The sequence below is a fragment of the Pseudorca crassidens genome, chromosome 3 (genome assembly GCF_039906515.1).
Source record: "Pseudorca crassidens isolate mPseCra1 chromosome 3, mPseCra1.hap1, whole genome shotgun sequence".
Lineage (NCBI taxonomy): Eukaryota > Metazoa > Chordata > Mammalia > Artiodactyla > Delphinidae > Pseudorca > Pseudorca crassidens.
This window is the reverse complement of record NC_090298.1, coordinates 98,264,654-98,285,970: the sequence shown is the minus strand read 5'-3', so window position 1 is coordinate 98,285,970 and position 21,317 is coordinate 98,264,654. Positions and strand designations below refer to the sequence as shown.

The 21,317-nt window shown below is 43.7% G+C and overlaps 2 protein-coding genes across 3 annotated transcripts in view; both read right to left on the bottom strand.

Moving 5' to 3' along the window:
• Positions 1 to 21,317, bottom strand: part of DMXL1 (Dmx like 1) — a 262,636-nt gene that overhangs the window by 59,361 nt on the left and 181,958 nt on the right. The window lies entirely within an intron of this gene.
• TNFAIP8 (TNF alpha induced protein 8) overlaps positions 1 to 21,317 on the bottom strand; it is a 122,846-nt gene that overhangs the window by 61,007 nt on the left and 40,522 nt on the right. Inside the window, exon 1 of one of the 2 annotated variants that reach the window (XM_067731515.1) lies at positions 1,246 to 1,609. The exons of the other annotated variant lie outside the window; for it this stretch is intronic. Within the exon in view, the coding sequence (XP_067587616.1) occupies positions 1,246 to 1,258 (13 nt within the window). The 5' untranslated portion in view covers positions 1,259 to 1,609. Of the gene's footprint in view, positions 1 to 1,245; positions 1,610 to 21,317 lie in introns of those variants that run through there. 2 annotated transcript variants of the gene reach the window in all.

Here is a 21,317-nt window from a genome sequence, read left to right as displayed (position 1 = left end):
AGCTGACAGACAATCACACACACAGCTCTGGGCATCTGGTAGGCAAATGTACATTTCATATAAATGATGTGCAGGTGACCACATTCCACATAACAGAAGTAGTCACGGCTCTACGAAATAGCATTGGCTGCGAGAGGTTCAATTGGCATGGACATATATATACTACCAAAAGCAAAATCGATAGCTAGTGGGAAGCAGCCACATGGCATGGGGAGATCAGCTCCGTGCTTTGTGACCACCTAGAGGGGTGGGATAGGGAGGGTGGGAGGGAGGCAGACGCAAGAGGGAAGAGATATGGGAACATATGTGCATGTATGACTGATTCTCTTTGTTGTAAAGCAGAAACTACACACCATTGTAAAGCAATTATACTCCAATAAAGATGTAAAAAAAAAAATCATGGGCCAAGAAACTAGATATATTAACACTCATCTATGTCTTCCAATTTCTAGTTCCTTCCTAGTATTCAATTTAAGGTCCAGAAAGTCTTTTGAGCAGAAAAATTTTAGATAAACCTCAACAAATATTATGTATAGACTTGAACAAGAGTGTGTAAATACCAATATAACTTAAGGGCTATTTTAAAAGGCTCTCTTTATTTCAATCCTTGAAAACGTTTCCAATTTATCTTAAAATTAAGTTTACTTACAGAAGCATTAAGTAAGGCTGAAAACAAGCCTAAGGTCTATTTTTAAAGTACGAAAGGCCTCATGTGTGGGGTTAAATCCCTTATTGGCTGTTAGAGGAAATGGTAGCAGCGATATTCTGACAAACCCCTACATAATGCGAGAACAGAAATAAACACCCTTGTGTTTGCAGTTCTCAAGGTGTTACCGCCACTACCAGACCGCTGGGATCCAGAGATGTCTGAGAGTTAGTAAACACATATAAATTGTCAAAAGGAGAAACTTTATGTGAAAAAGTTCTCGATGGGTTCAGAGCCCCATTTCTGAAACATTTCAATCCTTCATTTATGTACAAATGAAACTGTCTACATGCAAACTTCAGATGCCATTTTTTCCACCCACAGTACTCAAACGTCCCTCAGCTTAATACCGGTTCTCCACACCCAGAGTCATAGCAAAAAAAAACAAAACAAAACAGTGAACACAACCACTTTAAAGCCGTGACCAAAGATTATTTCCCTGTAGACAGCAACACCACGGTATTTAGTCATCTGAACATTCTGCCAGATTCTGACAAAGATGTTACATCGAAGTTAGTCTGAGGGTACGGTTAACTCACGTAGTTTCAGCATATTCCCCCGTATCAATCAGAAGGAGAGGTTCGCGGAGTCTTGGTAGAGTCACACAGACCAGAGGAACATACACAGCCACACTGTTGATGTGTATTCTCTGGCATCCGTATCGCCTTCAGGGAAAGTCAGTCCTCCCTGAGGATAATTCAACAGAATTTATACCGTCCTTTTGAAAAATCAACCATAAGTTTATCAAACCAATGCACAGAAGACAGTGGTCAACAACAGTCACTTCAAAAGTTGTTTTGCTTGTTATTCTGGGACGTGGGTTTCGTCACCTGTAGTGGAATACATTATGCAGCCTTTAGTTGTGACTCCAGAGAGGTCTCCGCATCCACAGTGGGACGGACTGGTTGCTGCCTGTACTTGCTACCCGTAAACTACGACTACACAGAGACACAGGGATTACCTGTGATAGGTGAACGGGGGATAGTTTCAAAATCAAGCAGAAACAGGAAGTCTAACATTTCAACATGTTAGGAAAGAGGAGCAGATACTTTAAAAAAAAAAAAAAGGAAGTAGCCCTAGTCATAGACGCCTAGAAAAAAGAAAATTAAAAAAAAACCTCATTCCTACCTGGCCAGTATAAACATGAATGTCTATTAATAGTAAGTATTGCTTAAAGGTGTTCTGGTTCTCAGGAAAACTAGAGAATAGAGTTTGGACAACATTGCTACGGGCTCTAGGTGTGTGGGCTTAAGTAGTTGTGGCTCGTGGGCTCTAGAGCGCAGGCTCAGTAGTTGTGGTGCACGGGCTTAGTTGCTCCGCGACATGTGAGATCTTCCCAGACCAGGGCTTGAACCTGTGTCCTCTGCATTGGCAGGCGGATTCTTAACCACTGTGCCACCAGGGAAGCCCAAGTTTGTTGATTTTACTTTTATCTTCTGCAGCAGTAACACTCTGCCTTGAGCCTACTAGGTACTCAGCAAAAAAGATCCCAAGTGGAATGCAATGGACAAATGCTCTGGAGTCTGCTAGGTCAGGTTCAAATACCTGCCGCGCCACTTCCTGGTTTTGTAGACTTGCAAGTTACTTCACTTCTCTGAACAATTTTGTTCTCTGTCAAATGAGAATAACATCATCTACCTCGTAGAATTGCTATCAAGATGTAAAGAGAACCATGTGAAGCAAATAACATATTGCCCGATTCACAGCAAATGCTCAAATAGCAATAAGCATTATTGTTGACCTGAAATAAAATGAAATGCCTATAGGGAATTCCCTGGCGGTCTAGTGGTTAGGACTGAGCACTTTCACTGTCGTGGCCCCTGGTCAGGGAACTAAGATCCCGCAAGCTGCCCAGCAAAAAAATAAACAAATAAATAAAAATCAAATGCCTACCACTAAATCAGGGAGGAGGCTGAAAGAAATACCAAATCAACACCAACTGACAAACATATTACGCTTTTCTCATTTCCTTCAGCCAGCATTATCATGTGACTAACTCACAGAGGTTTGAAGTTTATACCTTAGAAACCTCCCTTTTGTGTTCCTTTGTGTTACCTCCCCAAATTCTGACTGGCCCCTTGATGCTATGACAACTTCATCAGGGACTAAGGGTCAAAGAAGACTCCAAGAGAAAACTCCACCTGGAAGCGAAGGACTCCAAATCAGAAAGACCTCTCAAACCCCGGTACACTGGCAATTCCAAGGGTAAGTTACAAAATGTAAAGAGCAGAAATGCTTCCTCTAAACAGAGGAAGCAGGGTTTCACATTTCCTTAAAATGTGGTCTCGGGGGTAGCTGCATGGCTAGGTGGCTACCAGGAGCCACTCTGTCCACTGCTGTGAATAGAGCAGCACAGTGAAGCTGCAGGAAGGGAAGGCAGGAGGGAGAGGTGCACAGCATCACAGAAAACAACTGCCAACATGGCAGCACAGCCCTCACACATGCTCCAGACACAGTCATGGAAGTCCTGCCTGGGAGAGGCAAGGGCAGAGAAGGCTGCAAGCATTAGAGTCTCATGTATCAGTTGGGCACCTCTGTACCCAGGAAAACCAATTCTTGATTTTGGAGAGAGCACTCCAACAACGGGAGAATAAAAAGCAACAAATCTAGGGAATCCCCTGGCAGTTCAGTGGTTAGGACTTGGCACTTTCACTGCTGGGGCCCGGGTTCGATCCCTGGCCGGGGAACTAAGATTCTGCAAGCCACGCGGTGCGGCCAAAGAAAAGCAACACATCTGGTTGGGCTACAGATCAGGCAGGAGGTCATGTCCTTAAGACATCCCTCCTTCCTCTCTTACTTGAGACCAGAATGCCGAGATCTTACGTATTCAGAGCTATTCAAAGTTTGCCGTTTAAAGCGGTCCCAGCAGTTGTAATTTTAAATTCTGCTCATCCTCCATTTGGAAAGAAAGAAGAATCATAGACAGAGGCTAAAGATCAGGGAGATTGTGGAGCACCCAAAACTCACAGAATCTAACAAGGTATCTAACGCGCTTCAGTTGCCTTTGGAGATACAAACACAGCTCTCCTATGCTTCCCTAGGACTTGCAAGTAGGACGTTCCTGACAGATCTAAGGATCAACAGTTGTGACAGTTGCCCAGTGCAGAAGCATCATCCGTGCCCTGAGACAGGGAGACGGGAGGCAACTGGAACTTCCATCCCTAGAAACCCTACGTGATGGCCTAGTGGCCAAGGTCTCTGTCTGGATCCAGCCTCACAAAGGTGATCGGCGCTCAGGAGAACGCAGGGCTCGCTCTCTTTCTGGTGAGCTCAGCTCTGCAGCTGAAGCAAGGTACCGCTCAGCACCCCAACACCCCCGGGAGTGCAACTGGCATTGCTGGTGATAGAGGCACTCCAGAGCTTGGCAGCGACACTAAATAAACCGTCGTTAGGGAAGTCTGAGTGCGTCTTCCGTGGTATTTCTTCTCCAGCTATCTGCAAGCAAGCACGTGACGGTGGCTTTTAGAAAACCAGATTCTGCTTCTGAGCGTGCATGCCCTCCACATTATCTAGGCATCTCAGAGCAAGGCACTATCACTTCAATCCACTGTCTCCACACCCCGGTGGCAAGCGCAATTTCAAAGAGGTGAAGCAGCATATTCAACAGGGCCCTGCAAGTTGGGGCAGGGCTGAGAAGAGAAGCCATGAGATCTGAGCCATGAGACCCAGGGTGACCTCCAGAACACATGCTCTCTCTCTGGCCTAGTTTCACTGACTGCTTATTACACACCCCAGGAAAAACATTTCCTCTATGGCCACCCACATCCTCATGGCTGCATGAACATTTGCATTTCACTTATTTCAACAGATTCTATAGTCTCTGGGTCAGAACTGGAAATGTCTGCAAAACACCTTGATCTTTATGCTTTGGCATTCCCATGTGCTCTCCAGCCCCTAGTGCATGATCTAGTGACTGCCAAGAGCAGTGCTGTTTTCTTTCCTTTCGACTCTCCCCTTTCCCCATCAGTCCTATCTGGACCCTCCTTTCTGGCCTTCTCCCAGCCACTTCAACCCTCTCAATGGCCTCCCTAAAACCAGAGAACTGAGCAGGGTCTCCTCCTTGATTCAACTTGCTTCCTTTGCCCATCTGCTCTTCTTCAAGGAGGAAGGAGTCATTGGCAAGGGAGGAAGGCACTCTAAAGGGGAATTACTCCAGGGGACTCAGTGCCTGAGACTGGTAAGGTGCTCCAGAAGCGTTTTCTGGATGTTATCACAGAGGCAGCGGATGGTCAGACTCACCCTCTCTCACCCAGCATAGAAGCACACAGTTCCTGCCTGGACCAGGGTCGGGAAATCCTGCTAGATGCCAAGCAGCGTGCATGATTTCCCTACGTTCGCTCAGCCCTCACCGAAACCCTGGGAGGTGGGCACCATGATCCCCGGGTTACAGGCGAGGAAACTAAGCTCCATAAATTTAACATACCCGCTCAGTGCAATGCCAAGATAGGGACATAAGGATCTCATTCCAAATCTGTTGGCTTTTTTCTCTTCATATCATATCACGAAATTGTCCTTGGTTCACCAGACAGAAAACACAAATAGGGGACTGTCTGGAAAATAAAGAGAACAGCTGGCCACCCACCTTTCAAGGTTGGGCAGAGCAGTGAGCTCAACAGTGGGAACGGGAGCTGCTGGGGACCAGCCCTGGCTTCAGAGACAGGGCGGGGGTGGAGATTTCTCAAGTCCATCCTCACATTGACTGCAATTTGCAGCCTCCTCCTAGATGGGCTGCATAAAATGTAAGTGTGGGATGGCAGACTTTTCTATCACGTGTTTGTAGGTTTTAAGGATAAATTTTATAAAATGTTACTTAGAAGCAAGCAAACAGACAAATGAGTAAATAAATAAATAAATAAATAACCGCCTGGCTGGTTAGCAGTGCAGTGGTGGCCAGAGCCAGACCTTAGGACTCTAGAAGGAGCATTTATGTCTGTCTTCCTATGATGTGGGCTCCAATCTCTCTTCACGCTCGCACCACCAATGAAGACACTAAATCAGCCTTTACAGAGCACAGAAACACCGAGCGCCTGTTGCACTTGAATGTGGTTTATTTTCTGCTGAGCTGAATATAAACAGAGTCCTGACATTTTATAGCATTCTTCCATTGCAAACCTTCATGTGAAACTGAACACGATCCCTTGTAATAAAATACTAAACTAATTAAACTCTAAATTTACCAAGAAAAACTCTCCAATGGTAGAGTTAATTTCTCTATAAATTTCTAGAATTTCTAGTTAATACACAACGTATACTTCCCAAGCTGAACTCCTCATCCTCCTTGCATGGCCAAACCTGATCATTTCCCTCCCTCTTTTAACCTCTGTGGATCCCATCATCACCCTGTCAGCCAGTCATCACTGATTCCTCTCTTGGTTTGGATGGTCTCTCATTCACCAAGTTCTGCTGTCTTTCCATCTGTGCTTCCACCGTTTTCATTTGCATTCTGTTAAACCCTTTGCTTTCAAGGTGGCAGAAGGTTACTTTCTTGAAAAGACAACTTTCCAGAGAAGGCCATCAAAGCAGTTCTACTCTCCATTCTCCTTTAGAGGACAGAGAGCTTTTTCATGTTGTAGTTTTACCCATGTGCCTATATGGAAAGCTAAATTTAAAAAACAACAACAACTTTCAGAAATGTTTCAGTTTAGAGAGCCATTAGAAATTATATCATGTCTTGAGTAAAGTTTCTCCTTGATTTTTGCCCCACACACACCAGTTTTGTTTGTTTGTTTGTTTGTTTTGCAGTACGCGGGCCTCTCATTGCCGTGGCCTCTCCCGTTGCGGAGCACAGGCTCCGGACGCGCAGGCTCAGCGGCCATGGCTCACGGGCCCAGCAGCTCCGCGGCATGTGGGATTTTCCCGGACCTGGGCACGAACCCGTGTCCCCTGCATCAGCAGGTGGATTCTCAACCACTGCACCACCAGGGAAGCCCACACACACCAGTTTTGACCATTTGCAGGGGAAGGATGATTGTGTCACCCAGTTCTGGGCCTCATCCCATTTGTACTCAGAGCCACCCTGCTCAGGCACCCACCATCTGCACTTGTCTTCCACCCCATCCTCCTCCATTTACAGCTGAACAAATTTACCCAACGACTAGCTGACATCAAACAAGCTTCTTCCATGTGGTGACTGAGGAGCAGACACTGCCAGCAAACCACCTCTCACCTCCTGGAGAGATGTCGGAGCCCCAGCTACCTCCTACTCCTCTGTCTCCTAGGCAACTTCAAAGCCCCACTAAGCAGTCCTCTCTTACAGATGAGGAGGGGCCCCTGGAGCCCAGAGTTTCCTATCCTGTCATACATTTCTGTCTCCCCTCCTCTATCCTCTCGTCACCCAAAGTCCTTCAGGACAATGGAGAGCACATGGGCTAGTTTAATCTGGAAAATGCTCACTAATACAGCAAAGGGAGGGCTTCCCTGATGGCGCAGGGGTTAAGAATCCGCCTGCCAATGCAGGGGACACGGGTTCGAGCCCTGGTCCGGGGAGATCCCACATGCCGTGGAGCAACTAAGCCCGTGCGCCACAACTGCTGAGCCTGAGCTCTAGAGCTCGCGAGCCACAACTACTGAGCCCGTATGCCACAACTACTGAAGCCCGCACGCCTAGAGCCCGTGTTCCACAACAAGAGAAGCCACCACAACGAGAAGCCCGTGTACCACAACCAAGAGTAGCCCCCGCTCACCGCAACTAGAGAAAGCCCGCACGCATCAACAAAGACCCAACGCAGCCAATAAATAAATAAATAAATTTATATGTAAGAAAAAATACAGCAAAAGGATGGGCTGAAACTCAATTCATATGCCTCCTTACCCCAAAAGAGCTTCTCTTCTGGGCTCCGTAACCCATCTTCCCATCAGCCGCTCAGACTTGAAACCTCAGTGTCATCGTGGACCTCACTCTCCCCCTGCCAGCCACCAGGTTCTCACATTTCCCCACCCTTGCAGTGCCCCTCTGCCTCCCCCTTGCTCCAGCCCCAGTGCCCTACCTCAGGCCTCATCCGTTGGCCTCAACTTCCTGCTTCCTTTCACTCACTTGCCCTCATGGCACATCTTCTCAAAGCACAGCTCTAGCACCAAGACGTCACTATCTGTGCCTAGAACTGAGTTGAAAAAGGGTTTCCCCATCCTCACTTTATGACATCACTCTCCGATGAGGAATGTGCAGTGCTTCCCAGCTGCTCATGGACCAGAGTCCACTCTGGCAGCACAGGATTTAATGCGGTCCCCAGTCCTGCCCCCACCAGGCTTAGCACTGTTCTACTTCCGGGCCCCTGCTCACCCGCTTTCCTTGGCCTCTGGGGTCCTTCCCACCATCATGAGCTACAAAACACTGCCAGCCTCCCAAGGTTCAGCTCACAGCAGGCCTGTCATGATGCCTTCAGCTACCTCCTACTCCTCTGTCTCCTAGGCAACTTCAAAGCTCCTTTACCACATTTAGCCCATTTTGCCCCAAGGGAGAGCCATTGCTATATACATCTCATCATCCCGTTACACTGTACTTCCCTAGGCAACAGGGAGATTTCTTCATTTATTCAACAAAATTAACCTGCATTTACCTGGTACTTCCTGCATGCCAGGCACTGACTTAGGCGCTGGGCACATGGTGGGAAATAAAACACATGAACTGACATTCAGTGGGAGCGAGATCTGGCAGCCAAGTAAACACATAAATAACTAAAGGACAGATTTCAAGAGGGGCGAGGATGGACATGAACAGGGGGTTCCAATGGAGACCACTCTGGCAGAGGTGGCACCGGAGGTATATGTCAAGAGCTAGAAGAAGAGCAGGAAAAGCAGCAAGAGGAACAGGTGCTCCAGCCTGAGACAAGACAAGCTTGGCCCACTCCAGGGAGAGGAGTGGAAAGGGGGCCAGTGTGGCTGTAGTGCTGGAAAAGCACAGGGAAGAAGCAGCTGGGAGTCGGGCAAAGGCCAGAATAGGTAGGGCCACCCAGGGCATGGTAAGAAGTTTATATTATATGGTGGGAATGTAAAACAGGACAAATGTCTGGAAGGCAAAGTGGCAATAAAGATCAAAACCTTCAGGGGCTTCCCTGGTGGCGCAGTGGTTGAGGGTCCACCTGCCGATGCAGGGGACACGGGTTCGTGCCCCGGTCTGGGAGGATCCCACGTGCCGCGGAGCGGCTGGGCCGGTGAGCCATGGCCGCTGAGCCTGCGTGTCTGGAGCCTGTGCTCCGCAACGGGAGAGGCCGCAACAGTGAGAGGCCCACCTACCACAAAAAAAACCTTCAAACTCCGCGTGTCCTTTGAACTACTTCCAAGAACACATCCAATGAAACAGAGACAGGTACGGACAGCCGCTCAGAGCAAGGGTGTTGCGTGGTGTTATGACAATGGTGAAGGTTAAAAACAGCTCACCTGTCCAAATAGGGGACTGGTTAAGTGAATTATGGCATATCTATACAATGGCATGTAATACAGCATTGAAAAATGATTTTGTAGAGTAATTAATAACATGAGAACTCTTCACAAAGGCTACAAAGCAATATATAAAAGAAATCATATTAAGTACTATACAATCTTTGTAGAGAAAAACCACAGGCATACACAAAACAGCCTGGAGTAATATTCACAAAATGTTTGTTTCCCAGTGCTGAAATTAAGGAGTAACATTTTTTTTCATTTTTCACTTTTTTGTCAAATTATAGTAGATAAAATACACTACACTACCATGTGATGCTTTTGCAATAAGGGAAAAAGGTTTTCAAAAACCTGTTAGTAACAAGAAGGTATAGCAGGGTAGATTTCCTCCAAATAATAAAGGCTGCTGATCAAGAGATGGCCAGGGCAATCTTCTGTCTTTTTAGGGAATCTTCAGAGCAAAACAGAAAAACAAACAAAAAAAAACCTCCCTAGAACTTGAGGCAGGAAGTGTGTCATTCCTTTCTTGCTGCTCGCTGATCCCTCTGACTCAGCACTGACTGTTAGGCCCCTCGGATCCTCGTTTTAAAGAAGTTAGAAGATAGAAGAGGATGAAGACTTGGAAACCTCACCCAGGAGCTCCCAGCCCTGGGGCTGAAGTCTGAAATGCCAAACTGGATCTTCTAAGGAAAAAGCCTTTTACCGTTCTTCTTTAGATTCATTACAACTGAGATCAACAGTCTCACTTATATTATTACAGGTTAAACATGATTACATTTTTGTCTATTTCTTTTAAGTAAGATTTACTTTGCAAGCCCCAAACAATCTGTTGTGCATAAGCCTTCTTCCCAAACAGGTTTGAAAATGTAATAAACTATTCAAACAAGTCACAACAAGTCTCAGGTATTCTGATGCTGGCTTACGCAGGCCCAAGTTGAAAACATTCGCTGCAGAGGCCCATTCAGCCAGTGTGCCTCCCTGCTGGCCACTGGCTCACAAATGCGGTGTGGTTCCCATGTCCTGTTTGGCAGCCTCCTAAGCTCAGCACTTAACGGCCACTCAAAGAGCACAGATTGGAAATGATTTGCCAGCAGAATCCCACATACTGCTTTTAGTTCTGTTTTTAACAACCCTGGAAGCCACGGAGCTGAGGGAAACGTATACGGGGGACTGTACACAAAAACCGAATTTTTTTTATTCTGGAAACCTTAGAAATTTTAAGACAAATTAAATCAGAATTTGAGGACACTCACAATTACAGTCCAGGGCCTCTGCCTTCCCACATTCATTCAACACTATTTATTGAGGCCTTACTCAATGGTAGCCCCTGGGGAGGTAGGATGGGGTATGAAGGAGGAAGGGAAGGAACCAGATACTTCCAAGATACTCTAACAGCTACAGTCAGTTTGAGAACAGGTTATTAAGGATCTTATAAGCCCTACTTAAAATTTTAGACTTTATCAAAACTCTAATAAGGTATCTTAAGCGGGGGATGACACAATCAGATGGATATTTTATAAAGACCAAGAGCAGCACAGGGAGCCAGACTGGTATGGAGGTGGGAGTAGGGGGGCATGTGGCATGTCAACTGTCCTTAAGGGAATCTAGGTAAGAGATGATGGTGGAGATCTGGTCTTAGTTGGTGGCAGTAGGCTGTGAGAAGAAGCGTACAGATTCTACAGCTATTTAATGGGAGAACTTATAATATTGGCAACTGATTGATGCACAGGAAGGTGCCCTCCAGGCTTCTGGATAGTCAACTGGATCCTCTACTGAGGGGAAAATTCAAAGAGAAAGTAAGTTCAGCTTACTTCCCATCAAATTTGAGTTGCCTATGAGATATCCAAGTATTGATAAACACTTTACAACTGGACAGACAAGGCTAGCTTAGGCTTGAAATATAACTTTGGAAGTCATTACCATGTAGAGACTCTGAAGACCTAGGAATGGAAGGGATCATGAAGGGACAGAGTGGAATAAGAAGGGCAGAGAACCCAGACACAGCCCTAAGAAATACTGACATTTAAGGGATGGACAAAGAAGAGGAAGGAGCCTGCAGAGGAGACTGAGAAGGGACAGAGAGAGAAAAGAAAGAAACCAGGAGGGTGGATTGTCAAGGAAAAGACTGCATATAGAAACCAGGAGCAGTAGGGATTTGTGCTGAGCCATCAAGAAGGAACTGAACGGTGGCCATGCACCCACCATTTAAATGCCAGATGCTGCTTGACTTCTTCCCCACCCCTTGATATTTCTGGAGTCGTCTGTGAGCAGGCAGGGCCCAAATGGGAGGCAGCAGAAGATAGAAGGTTCTGAGATCAACCTGGCAGGAGATCCTGGCCATAAGCCAGCGTGGTCTGCTCAGCAGCTGGAAGAGGGGCCAAGGGCCACAGAAGTGACAAAACACAAGGTTACACAAGTGGCATTCTGTTGTTCAGTCAAAAGTATTTACTGGTCATCTACTGTGTATGGGCACTGCTTACAGTGCTGGGGACAGAGCAGTGACAAAAGTTCTAGTGAAACAGCCAGAAAAACAGGATGTCAAGCAGAGATAAATGCTGTGGAAGGAAAAAATAAACTAGAAGAAAGGGAGAGGGTGATGGGGAGAGAGGAGCATTTTGGATGGCGTGGTATCTGAAGAGTGAGGGAGAGAGCCAAGGAACGAGCTAAGAGGAAGGGCCTTCCAGGCAGAGGGAAGGGTAGGTGCAAAGGTTCTGAGGTAGGAACAAGCTTGGAAGAGCTTGAGGAGCCAGCAAGGTAATGTGGTCCAAGAGGAGTGAAGGAAGCAGGGGTGGTAAGAGATGAGGTTGGAGAGTTAGGCCAAGGCCAGGTCAAGGGAGCCCTCTAGCTCAGGGTAAGGAGAGTGGACTTTATTGATTGTGATGGGAAGGCACGGGGGGGTTAGAGCAAAGGAGTGACACGGTCTGATGGCTAAGAGCACTCTGACTACATGCAAAGTGGCTGAAGGGGGAGGCAAGAGCACAGGGGGCGTTAGGAGGCTACTGAGGCCATTGAGATGAGAAACGGTGGTAGCAGGAGAAGTGGTGAGATGTGGGATATTCTTTGGAAGAAAAACGAACAGGACTGGCTGTTGGACTAGCTGTGAAATGATGAGGGATCAACATGCCGCCAAAGGTTTTCGCCTGAGAGCTCTGTATACAAATGTGCTGACAGAGAAGGACAAACCCAGGAGAGGAGCAGGTTTGGGTGAGGGGAGAAGGGTGGCAGTGGAATCAAGAAGTCTATTCCTAGAGGAAATTTAAAAGAGACAACAGAATCACCACGTCTGGAGTTCGGAGAAGATGTGTGACATACGTTAACTTGGGAGTCCTTAGCTAGAATTTGGTATTTATTCCGTGGGACTAGATGAAATCACCTGGATTCTCAATCCTGGCTGCACGTTAGTATAGCCAGGTAACAGAAACAAAAACAAACAAGCAAAACAAAATGTGGAGAAAAAGGAACCCTCCTACACTGTCGGTGGGAATGTAAATTGGTACAGCCACTATGGAGAACAGTATGGAGTTTTCTTAAAAAACTAAAAAGAGAGCTACCATATGATCCAGCAATCCCATTCCTGAGCATATATCTGGAGAAAATTGTAATTCGAAAAGATGCATGCACCCCAATGTTCATAGCAGCTCTATTTACAACAGCCAAGACATGAAAGCAACTTAAGGGTCCATCGACAGATGAATGGATAAAGAAAATGTGGTACAGATAGACAATAGAATATTACTCGGCCATAAAAAAGAATGAAATAATGAAAGAATGAAATAATTCCATTTGTAGCAACACGGATGGACCTAGAGATTATCATACTAAGAGAAGTAAGTCAAAGACAAATATCATATGATATTGCTTATGTGTGGAATATAAAAAAAAAATGATGCAAAGAACTTATTTACAAAGCAGAAATAGACACACAGCTATAGAAAATAAATGCATGGTTATGAAAGGGGAAAGGGGAGAGGGATAAATTAGGAGTTGGGGATTAAAATATACATACTACTATCATCTATAAAATAGATAACCAACAAGGGCCTATTGTATAGCACAGGGAGCTATACTCAATATATTGTAATAACCTATAACCACTTTGCTGTACACCAGAAACCAACACAGCACTGTAAATCAACTACATTTCAATAAAAAAAAATTTTTTTAATTTAAAAACTGATGCCCACGAGTCTTCCCCAGAGATTCTGAATTAATTACACTTGAGTGAGACCTGGCCTCTCTCTCAATTTTTTACCCAAGTCAGGTAAAGAAGCACTGTCCAGAGTGTATGGAGATGGCAGAGGCCCTCGGAAAGAGGAATTAAGGAGATAGAAGAAAAGGTGGGTGTGATGCCCTGGAAGCCAAGTCAAGAAAGTGTTTCAAGAGGAGGGAGGGATGAACGATGCTGAATCTTGCTGAGGTTCAGGGCAATGAGGATGGAGAAGTGGCCACGGGGTTCATTAAAATAGCGGTCTCTGGTGACCTTGACAGGAACGGCTTTGGAGGAGGGGAGGGGTGAGGAGGGCAGTGAGAAGGGGAGATCACATGCAGAGATATGTCCTTGGGAAAGTTCCACCAGACCTAAGAGCAGAGAAGCAAGGTGAGAGCTGGAAGGCTACTTTGGATTTAGGAAGTTTCTTTTTCGTTTGTTTTTGTTTTATTTTTTCTCTCTGAATCTCAATGTGTTGACATTTTTTGCACAAGTGCATTCTTCTCTGCATCATTTGCTTTTTAAGATGAGTGACAAAAAGACATATTCTGATGTTGATGAGGATGTTCCCACATGGAGAAAGAAAAGGATGTTATAGAAGAGGGGGTATAGTTGCAGGAGGACTTGCAGAAGTTGGAGAGGAAAAGCCATTAAGGACCCTAAACTAATGAAACTGTAATTCTCCTTCAGATGCCAGGTGTCTTCATTTTTCATTGCTCAGGGGAGGTAATATGCCCTAAAAATCACAGAATGGCTAGACAGGAATGGAACATAAAGATCATCTTGTCCAGTGTCCACTATTAGTCCACTGCCAAATCCCCTGTGTCCTTTCCCATTCATGGTCTTCCTGACAACCTCCACTGAAAGGGAATTTCTACACCTCTTCACTCCATCCACCCTACTCCTCACAACTCCTCACAACTCTATGGTTTATGATCTCTTTGGATACTCCTTGAGCTGAGACAGAATCTATTTTCCTGTATTTCAATCCACTGGCTCTGGTTCTATACCTTCCAGATACAAAGAACATGTCTAATCCCTCTTCTATGTCTTTCAAACATTGGGAAACAATTAACTCTTTCTCCACTCTTAGTAATCCCATATGCCCCAAACCAAATCTGTTCTTTTTACATGTGCTGAAAAATAGGTCCCTATTCTAGAAACTATCTAGACAGGGGCTACCAATCAACCCAGCTGTTCTTTAATATGATGAAGGTATAGACAAGCATATTGCAGTAAAAGTTACACCCATAGATATACAGATTATCCACAATAACCCTCATTTCCAAGAAACCAGAATGTCTCTGGGTGATTTCTACTTCTAGGTTTGGGCTTGATCCATTTAATTCTTAAGCACTAATTTAATTCTTCTCCTCTCCATCCTGTCCCCCAATCCCAGTAGAGAAGAGCTCCCACTCTCCCCCAACACACATACACACACCCTACATATCCACACTGAGAGTCTCAGCAGAATACTGACCATTTACTATTAAGCACACCTGTTATTAAGCACACCTTGTGATGGTTCTCATGGCAGTCAAGTTTTCAGTAAGTTCTACATCATAAATTTGGATTAATTTTCTGCAAACTTCATTCAACAAAACTCCAAAGTCAAAAGAGAAAACCAAATGTTTATATACCCAAAGAGAAATTTTTAAAATGCAATTATAAATTAATTTAAAAGCACAGCTACAAAAAAACAGGCTTAGATTAAAATTAAAGTAACCCTTGGATTATGGAGTCATTGCTAAAACTCAGTGAAAACTGGGATACGTTATCCCAACAGAGAAGTTTGGAGTATTCATGCCAAATATTACATGAGCTGTTATTCTTCTAGTCTTAATTTAAAACATTCCAACCACTAGGTGTAAAAGGGACCCAGCACAAAAGAGTATTGGCAAAGTGCCTCAAATCACACTAAACTAGAGTAAAACAATTTTAAAGCCATTATTTTAATTAATGCAAAATGCTCATAGTAGGCCCTGAAATATTTACTGAATGAATAAACTGCATTACATTGGAGTCAAAGGGTACACCCCACCCAAAAAGGAAAAAACTGAAAAACGATTATAGATATAACCCCAGATTCATATACATGAATTTAATTCTAGTACAAAAGGTTGATGTAGAGGATTAAAAGTACTGCTTAAAATCTCTTTAAAGGAAAAATTTTTTTGAAAAATTGGTAATCAACCACTTGCATGACGATCAATGAATTCAGAGCAACTTTAAGAGCTTTAGCTATCTACTTTCATAGGTTTTTGGAAACACAAACAGTTTTGAGTATATTCAATAGGTTATGTTTTTATCTAACATTAAATTTCACCACATCAATGAAATTTGACAAGTGTACCCAGGAAAAGACAACTTGTTTATGGCAAATATCTTTTATGTGTGTTACACTCTGGAAAACTGGGTGTGTACAGAGGGAGATAAAGTTCATTAAATTAATTACACAATATAATAAATGTAGGTTAAAGAACCTGCTATAAAAGTACTCCTGAATGTCTCAAAATTAAAGAAAACTATACTGCAGTTAAATTAAAAATGGCTTCCCTAGCCTCCTCTTACCCAATCAAAAGAAGAGAAAGAACGCTCTACAGCACATAAAATCCTATTTCTTATAGCCCATATATAATCACTTTCAAATGGTTCACTCCTTAATTTTAGAAGACTTTGTTTAAAAAAACAAGCAACTCAAAAGCTTATTTAGGGACTCCCCTGGTGGCACAGTGGTTAAGAATCCACCTGCCAATGCAGGGGACACGGGTTTGAGCCCTGGTCCAAGAAGATCCCACATGCTGCGGAGCAACTAAGCCCGTGTGCCACAGCTACAGAACCTGCACTGTAGAGTCCGCGAGCCACAACCACTGAGCCCAAACGCCACAACTACTGAAGCCCGCGTGCCTAGAGCCTGTGCTCCACAACAAGAGAAGCCACCGCAGTGAGAAGCCCACGCACCGCAACGAAGAGTAGCCCCTGCTCATCGCAACTAGAGAAAGCCCGCGCTCATCAACGAAGACCCAAAGCAGCCAAAAATAAATAAATAAATTTATTTTTTTTAAAAAAAGCTTATTTAAAAACTATTTATTTTGGCTAGTTTACATAGGTTAAATTCCAAGTCATTCCAGTGCAATAAACTTATGGAACCACAGGAAGACAGTCTGTCTAAAAAATCAGAACCAGGAGATGCACCAGCTACAAGGACAGGCCAGGACCACATTATCAGACCCCTGTGATGGCAGACACAGAAGACTCAAGAGGTAGAGGCATTTACTAAGGCACTTCCCTCCCCTCATCTTGCTGGGAGGCCAAAAATGTAAATTTCTACGTGCTATGCTTTCCTCACAATGGGTATATACACTGCTCTGGCACATCTCATTTCTTAGCCCTGTTTATTCTAGAGCACTGTCTCCCAACCTCAGTACTATTGACATTTAGAGCCCAGGGATTATTTGTTATGGTGGAGCTGTCCTGTGAATTGCTCCACCACAGGTTGTTTAGCTGCATCTCCGACTTCTACCCAGTAGATGCCAGTAGGACACCCCTCCCCTAGTTGTGACAACCAAAAGAGTCTCCAGACATTGCTAAATGTCCCCTGGAGGTTGAGGGCAAAATTGCTCCTGGTTGAGAACCACTGTTCTAAAGCACTGGTTCTTGGCTACACACTGGAAGGACTTGAGGACTTTTGAAAAATATTGGTTCCAAGTCTCACCCTATCCTACCCTCCCCTACCTCCCAAGATTTTGATTTAATTCATTTGGGCTAGGTGCTGGGTATCTGAATTTTTGAAAGCCAGGAGATTCTAAAATATGCAGCCTAGTGTGAGAATCTCTGCCCTAGAGTGTATCAATGATATCAAGGAAGTCCCTAAATCAATTTAAGTCAACACAAAAATGCATTACGTTCCTCCAAATTAGAGTATTCTTATCTTGGTATTAGAATCTACATAATTACAGTAAACCAAAAAAAGGTAGAGGAAATGGAAAAAGGTTAACTGTAACTCTGATCTGCCAACTTCTTTTTCCTTTTGATTGGACAGGAACTACAGCATAAACATTTACTTGAATCTTGACACTGTATCTGCCAATACTCCGCAGTTGGGGTGATTTAGAAACAAAGCTTCACAGATAGGAAAAACAGGACTATGTCCTCACAGGGTAACAACGCCAGCTGTACAATGAAGAAACTTTGGAGCTGCCATCTCTTTAATGAGCACCAGTAAACCGGCCTTGGAGAAATGCTGAGTTCATTAAAAATAATAAACAAGCAAACAAACCATCTGTGGGCTGGAAAGACAGAGAACCCACAGGGGAACTGAAATCAAGCCCTTCCTCGGGGGGGCTCATCTTTGCAGTAGATGACATTACCAGGGACCTACCTGGAGCTGACAGCAAAGTTTGAGTCCTGTGCAAAAACTCCAAGGCCATGAACAGCCCAAATTCTTCCCTCCTCCCCTTACACCTCTGTGTCCTCTGCCAGCCTCAGTATGTTCCACAACACTGGGCTTAGTTCCAATTTTTGCAGAGAATGGCATGGCACTGCCCCGGAGGGCACTATTCCCCTAACTGCCTGGTCTCTGGCTGTGGCTTTCCCGTCAACCATGTGCCAACCAACTGGCTGTGCTAACAGATTGACTGCTGTTCTTTAATTTGGAAAAATGCAAGTAGACATATGCATACAAACATTATAGTGATTCTTCTCCCAGTTCAGGAAGGACACTAACCAGCAATTTGTATACTGAGTGTTAACAATGTGTACAGTTGTAAAGGAGATGTCAGTACTATCCCCATTTGGTACATAAGGTTATTGAGGCTTATGCACTTTAAGAAACTTATCCAAGGTAAAGCCAGGACTTGGACCCATTTCTCTCTGGCACCAAAGCCCATGGTCTTAACCACCACAAAATGCTGCCTCCCCTGGTTCTCCAAAAAGAACCAAAATCAATGACTTGAACACCACCCATTAAAAGTGTTTGAAGTTCTCAATGATTTGGGTTGGAAATGCTAGGTTAGGAGAAAGTTTCCCAGATATAGAGAGGATGTGTGATATCCAGTTTCATCCCAGACTCCATCAACAAGACCACAGGACACTGTGTATGTCTTTGAACTTGCCCAAAATTAATCCTGGAGTTCAGCTTTGACTCCTCACAATCACCATGCTTTACTGATTCTTCTTTGAAGTCTCTCCCTAATGCTCTATTCTTGCTCAGATTCTCTCATTTCTCACTCTTGGATTTGCAAGTGCCTCTGGCTCAAAACAGCTCACATAACTGCAACCCATCTTGCACACAGATGTCAAATCTTCTTTCAGTTCTGCTTTCAAGTTGTCCCTCTTCTGCTAAAAAATCTGCAAGAGTTCCCTCTTTGTGACGCTCCCAACTCTTCTGCACACCTCTGAAGGCTCCTGCCATCCAGAATTCTCCTCACTATTTCCCACTACACAACCTCAAAACTCTAGTCGGACCAACTTCCACTACCTCCCCCAAACACTCTCTGCTCACACTAACCTCTGTGACCTGATCTGAGAGTCCCATTCTCCATGTCTGAATCAAGATCCATGTCGCTCACTTTGAATCCTTTATTGCATTTATTTATTCATAGATAGTTAGATAGATAGATAGATAGATAGATAGATGTTAAAAATTGTCTAAGGCAAAACTACCCTACTGAGACCTCTCATCTTTGAATCTGGGGTGCTCCCCTTCCTCTCCCCAAATTTATTAAGCAGGGCCAAGCATTGTTTTTGGCGCTAGAGATAGATCAGTGAGTCTAAGAGATAAAGTTCCCTGTACTCCTGGCATGTTCCTTCTCCAGATTTCCTGGGACTTTTATGGCCAAATCCACCTCTCCCAAAGATGCCAGGACCATACACATTAATGTTCAAATGAGTTTAGTAAATGCTATGTGCTATATCTAGCACCCCTCTTGAGGAATGAAAATGAGAAGTCCCACATAATAGAGCACCACTTATTTGTCAAAGAAACCTGTTTGTGTTCATGAGAGAGAAAAAGGAAAAAAAAATTGTATAGGACGTATCTCCTGAGAAAAACTGCTTTACCACTAGTTTGTAAGTTCCCAAAGGGCATGGACTATTGCTATGAGTATTAATTCAGTCCACAGCTGTTACTAAATGGTTACTATGAGACAGATCCTGTCCCACTTGCTGGAGATCCATGGGTGAACAAAACAAACACAGGCCATTCATAACCATTATGCTACAATTGCCACTACTGTATTGTAGGCTAATTGCATTTGAACAAATTATTCAACAGTGTGGAGTAATTATTATTCTACAGTGTAGAAAATTTAACTTGATTTTGCCCTTAACTCCAACCTAATACACAAATACCTGGCACATAGTAAGCACTCAAGTATTTGTTGAATAAATGAATCAGCCAAGCTAGACGCATGAAAATGTTTCACGTGCTTTAGCTTTGTCTCCCCAGAGCATGAACTTCTTAAGCACAAGGATCACGTTCTGTTTATTTGTACCAACTAAAACCACCCCATCGTAGGGCTGCTTCGTAATATACAATCTCAGAATTTAAAAGAAGCATACATGTCTCTGTAGATGACATGATCTTACATACAGAAGATCCTAAAGATTCCACCTAAAGACTGTTAGAACTAATAAACTCAGTAAGGTTGCAGGATACAGAGTCAATACGCAAAAATCAGTTGCATTTCCAAACACTAACCATGAACTATACCAAATAGAAATTAAAAAATGTTTATAGTATCATCAAAAAATAAAATACTTAGGAATAAACTTAACCAAAGAGGTGAGAGAACTTTACACTAAAAACTATAAGTCACTGATGAAAGAAACTGAAGAAGATGCAAATAAATGGCAAGATATCCTGCACTCATAGAATGGAAGAATTAAAATTGTTAAAATTTCCATATTACCCAAAGCCATCTATAGATTCAATGCAATCCCTATAAAGATTGCAGGGGCATTTTTTACAGAAATAGGAAAAAAACAATCCTAAAATTCATATGCAACCACAAAAAAACCCAAATTGCCAAAGCAGTCCTGAGAAAGAAGACAAAGCTGGAGGCATCACAGTTCCTGGTTTCAAAATATATTACAAAGCTGTAGTAATCAAAACAGTATGATAGTGGCATAAAAACAGACACATAGATCAATGGAACAGAATAGACAGCCCAGAAATAAACCCATGCATATATAGTCAACTAATATTTGACAAGAGAGCCAAGAATATTCAATGGGGAAAAGACAGTCTCTTCAATAAATGGTGCTGGAAACTGGATAGTCACATGCAAAAGAATGAAACTGGACCCCTATCTGACACCACTCACAGAATGGATTAAATGTAAGATTTAAAACTAAACACAGAGTAAAACTCCTTAACATTGGCCGTAGCAATGATCTCATGGGTATGACACCAAAAGCGCAAGCAAGGAAAGCAAAGATAAACAAGTGGGACTACATCAAACTAAAAAGCTTCTGCACGGCAACAGAAACGATCAACAAAAATGAAAAGGCAATCTATGGAATGGAAGGAAATATTTGCAAACCACATATCTGATAAGTTTTGTTGATATCCATATATATATATATATATATATATATATATATATGGAACTCATAAAACTTAATAAAAACAATAATCTGACTTTTTTAGTGGGGGGCATACTGCATGGCACATGGGATTTTAGTTCCCCGACCAGGGATTGAACCCATACCCCCTGAAGTGGAAGCGCAGAGTCTTAACCACTGGACCACAAGGGAAGTCCCAATAATCTGATTTTTAAATGGGAAAAGGAATTGAATAAACATTTTTCCAAAGAAGATATTTAAATAGCCAACAGGTATATGAAAAAAGTACTCAATATCACTAATCATCAGGAAATTGCAAATCAAAACCACAATGAGAGATCACCTCCCACCTGTCAGAATGGCTATCATCAGAAAGACAAGATACTGCTGACAGGATATGGAGAAAAGGGAAGGCTTGTGCACTGCTGGTGGGAATGTAAATTGGTGCAGCCACTGTAG